Source organism: Canis lupus, chromosome 1, assembly GCF_011100685.1.
Source record: "Canis lupus familiaris isolate Mischka breed German Shepherd chromosome 1, alternate assembly UU_Cfam_GSD_1.0, whole genome shotgun sequence".
NCBI lineage: Eukaryota > Metazoa > Chordata > Mammalia > Carnivora > Canidae > Canis > Canis lupus.
The window spans coordinates 48,471,590-48,486,488 of NC_049222.1; the positions used below are offsets into that span (position 1 = coordinate 48,471,590).

Consider the following 14,899-nt stretch of genomic DNA (forward strand, 5'->3'; position numbering starts at 1 on the left):
GTAATTTCATTTCTGATTAAAAGATAGAACTTGAAATGAAAAGATTTGTGTATAAAGATGTTCATTGCAGCATTACTTACAATAGCAAAAGAACCAAAGGAACAAAATGGCCAAGAATAGGGGAATGGTTAAGTACGTCCCTGAGCTAGAACACTTCCAAAATTTTAAATGATATTTAAGAAGAGTTTGGAAAATGATGGGTCACTGTATTCATTACTGAATAAGCAGGATTCCAAATGATTTATATGATATTGTTCCAGTTTTGTAAAATGTTAAAGAATGAGGGGAAAACAGAGTTATAGGGAATAATAGAAAGCCATAGGTATGGCATTTGGAAAGTAATTTGTATCTTGCAGATGTGCTAGATTGTAAGGAAAGATGCTCCAGGACTGGGAAACAAAAGGAGTGAGGCCATTCATACACACACTGCCTTGGCTTGAAGGTGAGTTTTTGTTCTGTCTTATTCTTTTTTTTTCTTTTTGAATTGATGCTTTTATTTTCTTTTGGTAAATACCCAGTAGTGGAATTATTGGGTCATATGGTATTTCTATTTTTAATCTTTTGGGGGAATCTCCATACTGTTTCCCATAATGGCTGCACAAATTTACATTTCCACCATTAGTGCATGAAGATTCCTTTTTTTCCACATCCTTACCAACACTTCTTATTTCTTGTGTTTTTGATTTTAGCTATCCTAATGGATAGTACCTCACTGTAGTTTTGATTTGTATTTCCCTGATGATGAGTGATGTTGAGCATCTTTTCATGTGTCTGTTGGCCATCTGTATGTCCTCTTTGGAGAAATATCGGGTGTTTTTTTTTTTTGTATATTTTTTATTGGAGTTCGATTTGCCAACATATAGCATAACACCCAGTGTTCATCCTGTCAAGTGCCCCCTCAGTGCCCGTCATCCAGTGTTCTTATTCCTAAGTAAGAAGTTGAATAAGCAGAGGGGCAAGTGAGAGTTGGTGACATCTGCATAAATTAAAGGGAGATTGGATAGGAGTGGGATTAATGGATTATTTGAATAGAATTGACCAACGTCCTGGACATTTCAAAATGTCAACAATAGGGGCACCAGGGTGGCTCACTCAGTTAAGTATATGCCTTCACTTCAGGTCATGATCTCAGGGTCCTGGGATTGAACCCTTGTCAAGCTCCCTGCTCAGCTGGGAATCAGCTTCACCCTCTTCCCTGCTTCTCCCTCCCCACCTGCTCATGCTCTTATTCTCTCTCTCTCAAAGACATAAAATCTGTTTTAAAAAATGTTAACAGTGATTATTTCTCAGTAATATATATCATTCTCTTGCCTAAGCTTCTCTATGCTCTATACGTTTTTAAAATGAGAAAGTGGGGGTTGGGAGTGGCACCTGGGTGGCTCAGTGGATAAAGCATCCAACTATTGGTTTCAGCTCAGGTCATGATCTCATGGTTCTTAGATTGAACCCTGCATCATTGCCTGGCTCCTCCGCACTCAGCATTGGAGTCTGCTTGAGATTCTCATTGATCCCGCCTCTGCCTTTCCTGTTTGTGCACTCTCTCTCTTTTGAATTAACAAATAAATTTAAAAAAAGAGAGAGAGAGAGAAAGCATGGATATCAGCGGTGATGGGAGAGGAAATATGTAAATACCCCTGAAGGAGTTAACCATTAATTAGCACTTACTATAGATCAGTTGCTGTATTAAGTGCTCTACATAATCCTTCCCACAAATTCCAGGCAGCCGCTATTATCATCCTTGTTTTATGCATGAAAGGGATCAAAATTTAGAGATATTAAGTATTCAACACAAGTTCATATTGCTAAGAAAGTGTCACTTGTCTAATTTGAGCCTCTGCTCTTTGCCACAACTGAACGAACATGCTTTTTTTTCCCTCTGTTATGTAACAGCATCACAAGATAATGATCCTTTTGATGAGTTGAAAAAGTAGAAGGAATAACTTGATGGCATTCAACAAACACTTTTTAAGTGCCTATCTGAGGTGAACACCAGAATAATATTGTTAATAAGACATGGCCAAAATGAAGGTGGGGGATTGAACACATATTACTTTTATTGAAACCTCATGAAAACCCCAGAAAAGTCAGTAAAAAAGGGGGGGGGGAGATTAAAAAAACCTCATAAGCCCATAAAGACAAGGAGAATGGAAGAGGAAATAATAGCAACAAAATTTTGCAAATCATAAGGAAAAAAGGAATAGATATCAAAACCTAGATCCTTCAATGGCAGTGAGGAAAGCCCAACCCACACCATAGATGTCTCAAATGCTTCAGGAACCAGCAGCACAAGCATCTTTGGAAGTGAATGAAAAGATGGGGCAAAAATCAGGAGGATGGACCACCACAGACCATAAGGAAAAGACAGATGAAATGAAGATTAGCAAGGACATGAGCAACTGGAACTCTTGAACATTGCTGGTAGAAACATAAAATGGCACAACCATTTTGGAAAACAGTATGGCCATATATACTAAAGCCAACTCTATACCTAATCTATCACCCAGTGATTCCATTACTAAGTATAAACCCAAGTAAAATAGTGCATATACTCCCCCAAAAAACATGTACAAGAATGTTCATATTCATAATAACTAAAAACTGGCAGCAGTAGAATCAATAAATTGTTCTATATCCAAACACTGACATGCTGCATAGCAACAAAAACAAAAACAAGACCAAAAAACTACTGCTATAGGAAACAACACAAGAAATTTCACAGACATAATATTCAGCAAACAAAGCCAAACACAGAAGAATGTAAACTGTATGATTCTATCCATATAATATTTAAAAAAAAACAAGCAGAATAGTGATAGAAGCCAGAACAGCAGTTACCACTGGGAGAGAGGTGGCTGTAAAAGGACAGACGGAGCCTTCTGAGGTATCCTATATCTTCATGTTGGTGGTGGTTACATGGATGAATGCATACATAAAAATTGGGTAACCTATACACTTCAAGTTGCACGTTTTATGTATGTTGTACCATAATTTAAAGAAAAAACAAAAACAGAAGGATAGATCACAAGTCTGAGAAGCAGCTAAATCTCCCCATTTTTCTGCTCTGTGCAACTAAATTTTCATTCTCTAACACTGACAGGAAACTAGAAGTTGATTCCCTAGGACTATAAAATAGAGGGTATCTGGACTGGGACCCATTGGCCATAAACATGGGCAGGGCAGCAGGAAATAAAAGACAATCTTCAAAGAGAGCCCCGAACAAGTCCCCTCCTCTCCTTTGGGCATAATGCTGCTGCTGTAAGGGTGAATGGGCATTTTAACCCCACTGAATCTGGGCTGAACCTCTACTGCTTTGACCTATAGGATGCAGAGGAAGTGATGTCAATGGGCCTTCCAAGGACCTCCAAGACATGCACCATCAATAAAGAGAAAGACATTGGATCCAAACAGATGTGGGAAGAGGATCCCCAGGATGGTGGTGCAGTGATTGCTTAGATAGGAGCCATGTACCGAGCATAGGGCAGCCAGTCCAGAGCTGGTCAGAAGGCCAAGGAGAGATTTCACAAAGATGAAACTGATGGAATGAATGCGCCATGTGCCTGAATATCTCAAGAGGGGAGTTAGGCGATTTTGGGGGATCTGAAGTTGAATTAATGATTAGTACATAGACAACTAAGTAATAAAAAAGACCTTGCTGGGCAGCCCAGGTGGCTCAGTGGTTTAGCACCGCCTTCAGCCCAGATCAAGTCCCACATTGGGCTCCCTGCAGGGAGCCTGCTTCTCCCTCTGCCTGTGTCTCTGCCTCTCTCTCTCTCTCTCTCTCTCATGAATAAATAAATAAATAAATTTTTAAAAATAAATAAAAATGAGGATAAAAAGGTGCAAGGAAGAGTAGGTGAAATTAGAGTATAGCATGGGAATTCTAGGAATATGTAAACGTGAGTGATGATTAGATTCACCTGGGGTGCTTTGAAAAATACAGATTCCTGAGACCATTTTCTATAATTTATACTTAATAGTGTAAGGGAGGCCCCCCCAAATGTACCTTTGTAAAACATTTCTCCAATGCATGCAAGATCGACCCCGCAGGCAAACCCGTCCTGCATTCAGGTGGAAACACACTGATCTCATGAGGAACAATTGTTTCCTCATTTATTATTGTAAAAATCCACAAGAGGGATCCCTGGGTGGCGCAGCGATTTAGCGCCTGCCTTTGGCCCAGGGCGCGATCCTGGAGACCCGGGATCGAATCCCACGTCGGGCTCCCTGCGTGGAGCCTGCTTCTCCCTCTGCCTATGTCTCTGTCTCTCTCTCTCTCTCTGTGTGACTATCATGAATAAATAAATAAAAATCTTTAAAAAAAAAAAAAAATCCACAAGAGATGACACCATCACCATCTTTAGATAGATAGTCCCATGGAAGACGTGTTGATTTGTGAGTTTTAATTTCATACTCAAGTGTTGAGCTTGTAGAGGATGAGAAACTCCCTTGCCCATCCACCCTCCCCTCCTCCCCCACAGTGGTTACAGAATGTGTGGGAAGAGTTCTCTCATTTGGACCATTTGGACACATTCTTTTATCGTTAAAAACGTTTCGTATGACATAACCATGATTGGCTTAGTTTTAAATGTTTTTGCGTTAGGCCAAGTGGAACCCAAGGTGGAAGGGGGGCTGGGGCTGTCCATGGTGCTGAACGTGGGAGCCGGCTCCGGCCTTGGGCCAGTTCAGTCCTCCTCCGAGCCCCATTATTCTCTTTTCCTGTCATCTCCAGTTGCTTCCTTTTCCCAAAACGAGCAGTAGCGAGGACGGCCCTTCATATTTTTGTCCGGGCGGCAGATGACCTTGCGCTGGGTGCCCCCCGCCCCCTCCCGGCTCCTTCTTGGGCGGCGGCCGATGGGCGCGGCACGGCCCCCTCCCTAGGCCCCGCGGCTCGGGGGCGGGCCCCGTCCGCACCCCCGCAGGCCCGGCTCCCCGCGTCTCGCCGCGGCGCCCTGAGCGCGCCCGCCCCACCTTCCTCCGCGCCCCCTCCCCACTTCCCCCGCCACCTGCTCCTCCTCCTCCTCCTCCTCGGTCCCGCCCAGTGCGCTGGGGGCCCCGGTCTCGGGAGCTGGGGAGAGAGGGGCGAGGGGAGCAGTACCGAGGGCGGAGCGGCGGGAGCGCGGGCGCGGCGCGGGCATGGACGCGGAGTACCCGGCCTTCGAGCCCCCGCTCTGCAGCGAGCTCAAGCACCTGTGCAAGCGGCTCCAGGAGGCGTACCGCGAGCTCAGAGAGGACCTCACGCCGTTCAGAGATGACCGCTACTACAGGTAGGCGCGGGCGGGCGCCGGCGGGCCGGGCCGCGGGGAGGGGGCCACACCCGGGGCCTCGGGCTCCCCCCCCCACCCCGGGACCTGGGCGCGCTCCGGGCCTGGCCGGGCCCCGCCCCTGGGCCGCCCCCTCCCCGCGGCGGGTGTCGAGCCCAGGGCGGGCAGGTTGCGGGTTCCAGTCGGGGAGCTGGGCTGAAGAGCTGTTTTCATTCTCTGGAACCCTGAGCCGAGATGCTCAAAGCCGGGGCTGGGGACCCACGGGCGTTAGGCGCTGCTTTGCTCCTCCCTCTCTTCCTTCTTTCCAGTCACTCCCCCGCCCCCACCCCCACGGTCGTGTTCAGGCGTAGAGTCCTGGTTTGGGGAGAGGATCACTCCTCCTCCAGCGTCAGGCAGGGAGGGCCTTGGCCTCTCTTTTGAGGTACTCAGGCCTTGGCTTTGGGTGAAAAATCTCTGAGGCTGGGGTGCTCCTGAGCGTTGGGGGCTGATGGCCTCGGGGCTGCGCCGCACCTCGGTGAAGATGCTGTGGGAGGTCATGTTTCCGCACGCACCCCAAGGGCTTGTTGGTCTGGGCTTGTCTGTGTTCATCTCTGGCACCCTCTCCGGTGTGGCCAAGGTGAGAGCTGGGGGGGGGGGGGGGGGCGGGGGGCGCAGGCTCTTGCAGCAGGGCACCCGCCCCTACTGGTCTTGGCTGTTCTGTTGGGAGCCCGGCTCCTCTGGTCGTTGTTGGGCTTAGCTGATGTGTTGTGTCCTGAAAGGACCCTATCTGGAGTGTGGAGTCTGGGGCTGAGGTTGGTCTTGCTCCTCAGTAGCTCGTGACCCTGAGAAAGTTAGCTACTAACTCTACTTTGCAAGCTTCCTCATCTGTGAAATGGGGAGCTTGAACCGGAAGGTTTGTGGAAGGTGAGAATTCTAGTCATGATGTTCTCACTCTGCTTCAGGATGGGCAGTGATTGCACAGCTATCTCTGAAGTGGTGATACTCGTTTTTGTACAGTGTACCCTAGTAGTCATATATTCTAATACACGTCAGAAAAACGTGAATCACACTTATTGGATCTTTTCAAAAGTCCAGTGGCTTCTCAGGGACTGACCAATATATTGTTCACAAAAAATGGAAAAGCCCATTTAAAAAATACGTCATTCCAAGATCCTATGGTGTGGCTATGGATGAGCTCAATCTGCCTCATGTAGCCCCCCAGGACACCTGACAGCATGGTAAAAACAAACAAACAAAACACAGATAGTTTTAAATCTTATTTCTAATGTATAATCCAGTCTCCTTTCCCATTGATTTCTCCCCACTCTTTTTTTCTCTGTATTTTATTGTCTTGGGAACATTTATTTGGCAAAGGATCCCTTGGATAGCTAAATGGTCTTAATTCAGGTAGCAAAGAGAACAAAGCCACAGCACTGGTTAATTCACAACTGGATCATCCTTTATTCATTCACTCATTTATCCAACCAATAGTCATTGAGTACCTCCTATGTTGGAGGTACTGCTGCCATTCCAAGTGTTGGAATGCAGGAGATACAGGGCTCTTGTTGTCATGGAGCTTATAGGTAATAAACAAGTGATTACATGTCACAATGAGTGCTAGGAAGCTCATAAACCAGGTGCCGTGATAAAGACTGATAGGGGTGCTACTTCAGAGAAAGTGGTGGAAGAAGGCTCTTGGAGAAGTTGACATTTGACTAAGAATGAAAAATGACTCGCTCACTAGACAGTGACCTAGGGAAGAAAGTTCTAGAAGAGGAAGTAAGTGCAAAGGCCCCGAGGCCATAAAAACATGGTACTGTAGTCCCCCTTCATTGCAAGGGTTATGTTCTAAGACCCCCAGTGGATGCCTGAAACCACAGATAATATTGAATCTTAGGTATACTATGATTTTTCCTATCCATACCATGTCCATATGACAAAGTTTAATTTATAAATTAATCACAGTAAGAGATTAACAACTAATAATAAAATATAACAATTATAATAATATAATCAAGATTGTGTGAATGTGGTCTCTCTCAAAATATCTTACTCTACTGAACTCTTCTTTTAAAAAAAAGATATATTTATTTATTTGAGAGAGAGAGAATGTGCGCAAGTGGGGGCAGGGGCAGAGGGAGAAAATCTTCAAGCAGACTCCCTGCTGAGCATGGAGGCTGACACTGTAGGACTCGCTCTCGTGACCCATGAGATCATGACCTGAGCTGAAACCAAGAGTCAGATACTTTGACTGAGCCACCCAGGCAACCCTGTCCTCACCCTTCTTCTTGTGATAATGTGAGACAATAAAATGCCTGTGTGGTGAGATGAAGTGAGGGGAACGACATAGGCATTGTGATGTAGCATTAGGCTATTATTGACCTGCTGACCATATTTCAGAAGGAGGAGTATCTGCTTCTGGCCTGCAGGTGACTGAAGTGGCCATGTAAGGCAAACCCATGGATAAGAGGGGACTACTACATGTTCAAGGAATAGACAGAAGACCAACATGGTCAGAGAAAAGGGCAGGCCAGGTCATATAGAGCCTTGAATGCTAGACTAAGAAGTATGAATTTCATTAGAATTCCACTATGAACCCATGAGTAGTTTGGCTGCCTATACTACCTGACAGCATGGTAAAAACAAACAAAACACAGATAGTTTTAAATCTTATTTTTAATGTATAATCCAGTCTCCTTTCCCAGCAAACATCTGAACCGATGCTCTAGGAGCTACTCTGCTAGTTGATTTGGATCTTGAAGACCATGAACTTAACATTTTTGGAAGGGGAAAGTGATGAATTCTGGCACCCCCACCACCACCCACCACTCAACCCCCCACCACGAGAACAAGTCAGCTGCAGAATGCCTTATAATATTGTGTGTTGACAGAGTGGTTGGGCTGAATCACAAAAACTAGTTTATAGTGAGGAGATGTTTTAGGTCATTGAACTATTTTCCATTGCTCCATTGAATTTTTATATCAGTGGTTTGCACGTTTACAAAACTAGGTGAAATATTCTTGGGTTTCCAAGTTGGGAAGCTGATAGTTACAGCTCTTGTACCTGCTTAGCTGGAAGATGAACTTGCTACTATAATTTTTGCTCCTGCTTTTCTCACTGTCTTCGTGTCCTCATTAGTGATTTATGACTAAAAGGCACCAGTGCTTTTTCCCCTGGAGGACCAGGGCCTTGCCTCATGTGGCTGACAGTTTCCTCGGAGGAGGTGCAGCTGCTAATGCCCATTTGCAAAATGTGGTTGGTCCCTCCATTAGCTGGCATGGCTATTGGCATATTGGCTGTGTAATTTGGCATCATTGGCAAATGGCAGCTATGTGATCAAAAGACTCACAGTCACTTGCACAAACTGAGAGATGACAGTGGTACTTCCTGCTAGGAAGGGGCAGTAGGTGGAAGAGCAATAGGCTGGGTCTGAAATCCTGGCTCTAAGTCTCAGCTCTACCCTTTGCCAACTCTGTGGCCTTGGGGTAATCATTATATTTCACTGATGATCAGTTTCCACATCAGAAAAATAAAGCAAGGATGTGATAGACTCAAGTGCTTTTGAAAAAACACTGAAGATGCTTTCCAGTACAGACCACAGAATAACCAAAGCAGCTGAGAGGTAACGGATTGAGTTGTTTGGTGACCCAGCACCTCAATGATGTCATCAAGTCCTTTCTTTTTAACTTGGTGGCAATTGGCCCCAATTGACCTAATAATCATTTTGGCTATTGCTTCTCATTCACATTCATGGGGAGAATGGGCTGGCTTCCTCTAAAGGGATAATTTGAAGACTACAGCAAAACTCCCTGAATCTCATCTCTATCCCCACCCAAAATGGTAACAAGAAGAAGACAGACATGTGTTGATAAATGACATGGAACTTTCATATACTGCAGATGGGAGGGTAAATTGGTCCAGTCCCATCTGGGTCCAAATGGAAGACCATTTGACTGTATCTCTCAAAGTTGAACCTATATATTCCCTTTGACCCAGTAATCCTTCTTAGGTATTTACCCTACAGAAATGCATCTCCGTGTCCTCAACAGACAAGGACTGAAATGTTTATAGCAGCATAATTTGTAAAACTCCTAAATTGGAAACCAGCCAAATACTCATCAACAGTAGAATGGATAAATTTGGCTTATTCCACCATCAAATATACAGCAATGAAAGTAAGCAACTTACAACTATACACAATAAAAATGAGTCTCACACACACATAATGTGAGCAAAAGAAGCCAGACACAGTATATACTATTTGATTCTACTTACATAAAAAAAAGTATATAACAAGCAGAATGACCCTATTCTGTTGGAAGTCCGGTTAGTGGTTATCCTTGAAGGAACAGTGAGTGGAAGAGGGCAGAAAAGGTTTTTCTGGCTGCTGGTCATATTTTGCTTCTTGATCTGGGTGCTGGTTACACAGGTATATGCAGTTTGTGAACCTCTATCAAACTAACGTGTATAGTTTCATCACCTTTTCCATATGTGTACCACGCTTCAGTAGAAAGTTTAAAAGAAAACCAATTCCTTTGTCTCACTGATGGCATTGAGCTCCTTTTCTTGAACTCCTAGGATGGAAATAGACAGACAAATCAGAGCACCCCAGGAGCTGAGAGTGGAGCCAATTTCTCCAAGGCCTATGTCCTCAAGGGAGGAGAGGTAGAGTGTGGAGCCCAGTTGGAGTTCTGTTAGGAAGCAGACGTGGGGAATGGAAGCCAAGCATGCAGTCAACCCTGCCCATGAAATAAACTGTAAGGAGCTAAAGAAAAGTGAAGGACAAGAGATATGGTCCTTTATTGCTCCGCTCTTGGCGAATTTGTGATTGGCCATTTTGCTGACCCATACTTTGTTTCTCATGTTATTTCATTAACTAAGCCCTAGACTAATGTACAGAATCAGAATGCCAGTTTATGTAATTGGCTGATGCAGATCCATGAGAACACAGATAACGGTGGGCATGGCATCACAGCCCAGGGAATTAGTTAGATCAAGGGATTCTCAATACTAGCTGCACATCAGAATCACTTGGGAGAGCTTTTAAAAAGACAAATGCCCAGGCCCTACCCTGGAGAACTCTGATTTAATTGGCCTGGGCTGGATCTCAGCCAGGATGGAGAACCCAAGAGGGGTGAGTGGAATGTTTAAGAGCATTAAGCTGACAGAGCCTGGTGCATCCATCTCAACAGAACGGGCTTGCCATCAGGGCAGGAATACTGGATATCACCAGTTAAGGCTCCTCTCCTACACAGAGCTCGGTGGCTCTGCTCTGCTCCAATCACCTTGGCTTTTTCCACCTTTGTAGGCTGACCAACCTCCCTTTTTAGGTTAATGCATCTCTTCAGGTTAAAGGCAATTTCAAGGTCTAGGAACCAATTTTTCCATTAAAAAAAAAAACATTTTATTTATTCATGAGAGATATAAAGAGAGAGAGAGAGGGGGAGAGAGGTAGAGACAGAGGGAGAAGCAGTCTCCCCACGGAGCAGGGAGCCGGATGCAGAACTCGATCCCAGGACCCCAGAATCACGACCTCAGCCAAAGGAAGATGCTTAATTGACTGAACCACTCAGGCACCCCCATTTTTTCCATTTAAGGCAAACCTGCTTATATGTACTGGCTTTAATGTTAATAACCCATCTGCACTGATTTTAATGTTAATGTTTCAGCCGGCTAACATTTCTCCTTGTTTTCAAGTTATTGGTGACAACTCATTGTAATTAGCATACTGATCTCTGTCTTTTGTATCTTTGTTGGTGGGAGGAAATGGTAAGTATCTCTGATGAGACTGTAGTTTTATTTATTTTTTATTTTTTAATTTTTTAAAGATTTTTAATTTATTTATTCAGAGAGAGAGAGAGAGGCAGAGACACAAGCAAAGGGAGAAGCAGGCTCCATGCAGGGAGCCCGACGCGGGACTCGATCCCAGGTCTCCAGGATCACACCCCAGGTTGCAGGTGGCGCTAAACCGCTGCGTCACTGGGGCTGCCCGAAACTGTAGTTTTAGAACTAGCTTCTTTATTTTCATCACTTCAAAGGTATAAAAATAATTTCATTAAACTTGCATGCTTGAGAACTTAGAGTCATGTACAAAACTGGTTCCATGAGAAAGGCTGGTTTTCTGTTTGGGACTAGATGCAGGCCCCAGAAGGGCCCTGGTCCAAGGACTCGACAAGACAAACACATGGATGAGGGGTCAGGGGTGGGCACCAGGACAGGTCAGCTGCCCTCAGACCTACCCAGGCCTTCGTGCAGCCCTCCCAGGGCAGCACCCCTCCCCCCCACGACTCCTGACTGCTTTCCCTTCCCTTGCTCTGGGACCTTGTTCCATCAGTTATCCTCTCTGGTCATGTCTCAGCTCTCAACTCTGACACCTTCTTAAATGCTTACGGCTCTTGGACCAAATTTCCTTCAGCCCAGCCTCCTTGGGTACAACCGCACTGTCTTTGGAACACTTGGGTGGCTCAGTGGTTGAGTGTCTGCCTTAGGCTCAGGGCATGATCCCAGGGTCCCGGGATCGAGTCCCACATTGGGCTCCCCAGAGGGAGCCTGCTTCTCTCTGCCTGTGTCTCTTCCTCTCTCTGTGTGTCTCTCAAAATTAAATAAGTAAAATCTTAAAAACAACAACAGCAGCAACAAAACACAACCACACTGTCTTCTTCAACATATGTTGGTCTGCCTTCTTCCCCCTACCATATTGTCATATAAATGAATTAAGGATGGCCCCTGTATGTTGGCTCCCACGGTGTTTGTTTCTTCACTTATTTCATAGCAGGTGCCTAAACTCACTCCTATTGGTGCCTAACTCAAATTTCTAGTTGCTTTACATATAGCCTCAATATGCATATTTTGTGTATGCATATATACCCAATATGCATATTTTTGCATATACATAATGGTAAACCCAGTTGCTTTACAAATAGCCCCAATATGCATATTTTTAGCCGTTTGGAGTCTGTCTGTTTTGTATACCTGTGAAATAGCACTCAACGTCTGCTAGCCATAGATTTGCAAACCCTGTGGCTATAAAAGACCCCAAACTGTTGCTGCTCTTCAGAGTCCTCTGACCTCGAGACTCCCTCCTCCTGCTGCTGAGCAACATCATCTGTACATATAAATCCCCTCTTTGATTCTGTTCTGCCCCAAGGGCCCCCTAGCCCTCTTCTTTATGGTAAAGTCATGTCTTACCTGTCTCTATGTTATGAGCACCTGTTACAAAGTATATCACGCAATAGGTGCTCACCTAACATGCACTACATGAAAAGCATGAATGAATGAATGAGAACAGGAGAGATTTCACTAAATTACAGGCAGGCATGTTTTGTCCCAGTTTTTAATAGGTCGAAGCTATGAACTGAAGAGTTTCATGTGAGTTCCAGTAAAATTGGGAATTGCTTGCTCTGGAGCAACCCCCAGGAAAATGACTAATAGTATATAGTGGAAAAATTTTAAAGATATTAAAATTTACAATAGAAAATATTCATTTAATGCAAAAGAAAACAGTAAAGGAGGACTAGAGGAACATGAGACATATAGACATATATGGACATGAGACATATAGACGATAAAAAGTAAGATGGTAGGCATGACTCCAGCTGTATCAATGACAAAACAAAATCCATCAAGAGGGCAGAGGTTGTCAGATGAGATAATAAGCAAGATCCCATCATATCCCATCTACAGAAAATACATTTTAGATTCTAAGATACAAGTTGAAAGTAAAAGGATAGAAAAATATATGTCATGCAAACAGCAAACTTAGAAAAGCTGGTGTGACTAAACCACTATCAGGTAAAATAGCTTTTAAAACAAAACATGTTACTAGAGATAAAGAGGAATATTCTATAATGATAAAAGGATCAATCCATTAGGAAGATTAACAACTGTAAACTTATATGCAACAAACAATAGAACCCAAAATACATGAAGCAAAAGCTAACAGTTGAAGGAAGAAGTAGAAGATTAAAAAATAATAGTTGGAGTATTCAATACCTGCTTTCAATGATGGATGGAAAAACTAGCTAGGAGTTTGACAAAGAAATAGAAGGCTTGAACAACAATATTAACCAACTAGACCTAGTATAAATCCATAGACTACTGTGCCCAAGAACAGCAGAATAGGAATTCTTCTCAGGTGTACATGGAGCGCGTTCTCCAGGATAGATCATATACTCATCTGTGAGACAGGATGTAATAAATTTAAAAGGACTGAAATAAAAGGAAGTTCTCTAACTACCATGGAGTGAAATCAGACATCAATTACAGGAAGAAATTTGGGAAATCCCCCAACATGTGGAAATTAAGCAACATGCTCCGAAATAATCAATTGGTGAAAGATGAATCATAAAAGAAATTAGGATTTTGAGATGAATGAAATAAAAACACCATATATCAGAACACCTGGGATGGATCTAAAGCAGTGCTCAGAGGGAAATTTATAGCTGTAAATGTCCCCATTAAATAAGAAGAAAGAGCTCAAATCAATAGTTAACCTTCCACCTTAAAACATTGGGGAAGAAAAAAGAAAACTAAAAAAGCAAAGCAAGCAGAAGGAAAATAATAAAGATTATGGTAAAGATTAATTAAAGAAAAATATGGAAGCAATAGGGAAATGAATAAAACTAAAAGTTGGTTCTTTTTTTTTTTTTTTTTTTAAAGATTTTATTTATTCATGAGCGACACAGAGAGACAGAGACATAGAGGGAGAAGCAGGCTCCCCAAGGGGAGCCCAATACAGGATTCAATCCCAGGAACCTGGAATCATGACCTGAGTCAAAGGCAGAAGTTCAACTGAGCCACCCAAGCATCCCTAAAAGTTGGTTCTATGAAAAGATAGGCTGTTTTGACAAGCCTTTAGCTTAGCTAGACCAAGCAAGAAAAAAAGGAAGAAGATGCAAGTTACTGAAATCAGGAATAAAAGAGGGAACATGGCTATCCAACTTGCAGGAAAATGAAGGACTATAAGAGAATGCCATGAGATAAGTGTATGTACTGATGAATTTGAAGAGACACTGTTTCCCTGACACCAAGCCAAAGACATCAATAAGAACCCCACAGACCAGTATCTCTTGTGGACAGAACAGTTCTCAGACAAGACAAAACACCAGCAAACTGAAGCCAGCAACAGGATTAGAGAAGAAGGGGTTATACACCAGGCACCATCACCAAGTGGGATTTAAGCCACGAAGGAAAGATCAGTTAATATATAGTATCCGCAGGCCCATCTCGTGGTGTTTTGTTTCATTTATCATTCGCTGTTTCCAGATTGTACAAGTCTGTGCTTCAGGGACATCCCAAAGGCCTTGAATTTACCACTGGCCCACGTATGGCACCCGTGGTTTAGACAGCAGACGTGCGTATGCTTGTCCGAACTCTTACTGGTGGCTCATCGAAGCTTAGTTATTTTTACATGTGCCTTCGGGTAAGCTGAACTTTGGCCCATGCAGCAGAGTTGTTTCGTTCTTTTTTTCTTTAAAGCAAGCTACATCTTGCTCTGAATCGGGAGGAAATGATAAAGATCTTCTTTTCCTGGAGAGCAGAGCACGTCGTAACAGCCGATTGTTCTCTGGGGTCAGTCATCAGTCAGCTGCAGCAATGACTCAGCTCTTGCAGTAGAGGAGTGTCATTTGCCAGATGAGAACAGGCCTCTGAGCCGGGG

General features: G+C 43.8%; 1 protein-coding gene and 1 long non-coding RNA gene across 2 annotated transcripts in view; one reads left to right on the forward strand and one right to left on the reverse strand.

Moving 5' to 3' along the window:
- Window positions 1-5,317, reverse strand: part of LOC106558715 — a 30,314-nt gene extending 24,997 nt beyond the window's left edge. The window contains exon 1 of the long non-coding RNA XR_005353744.1: window positions 5,188-5,317. This is a non-coding gene — a long non-coding RNA (uncharacterized LOC106558715). The remainder of the gene's footprint in view (window positions 1-5,187) is intronic.
- Window positions 5,114-14,899, forward strand: part of TMEM181 (transmembrane protein 181) — a 74,565-nt gene continuing 64,779 nt past the window's right edge. The window contains exon 1 of the mRNA XM_038526444.1: window positions 5,114-5,264. Coding sequence (XP_038382372.1) covers window positions 5,134-5,264 — 131 coding nt within the window. The 5' untranslated portion in view covers window positions 5,114-5,133. The remainder of the gene's footprint in view (window positions 5,265-14,899) is intronic.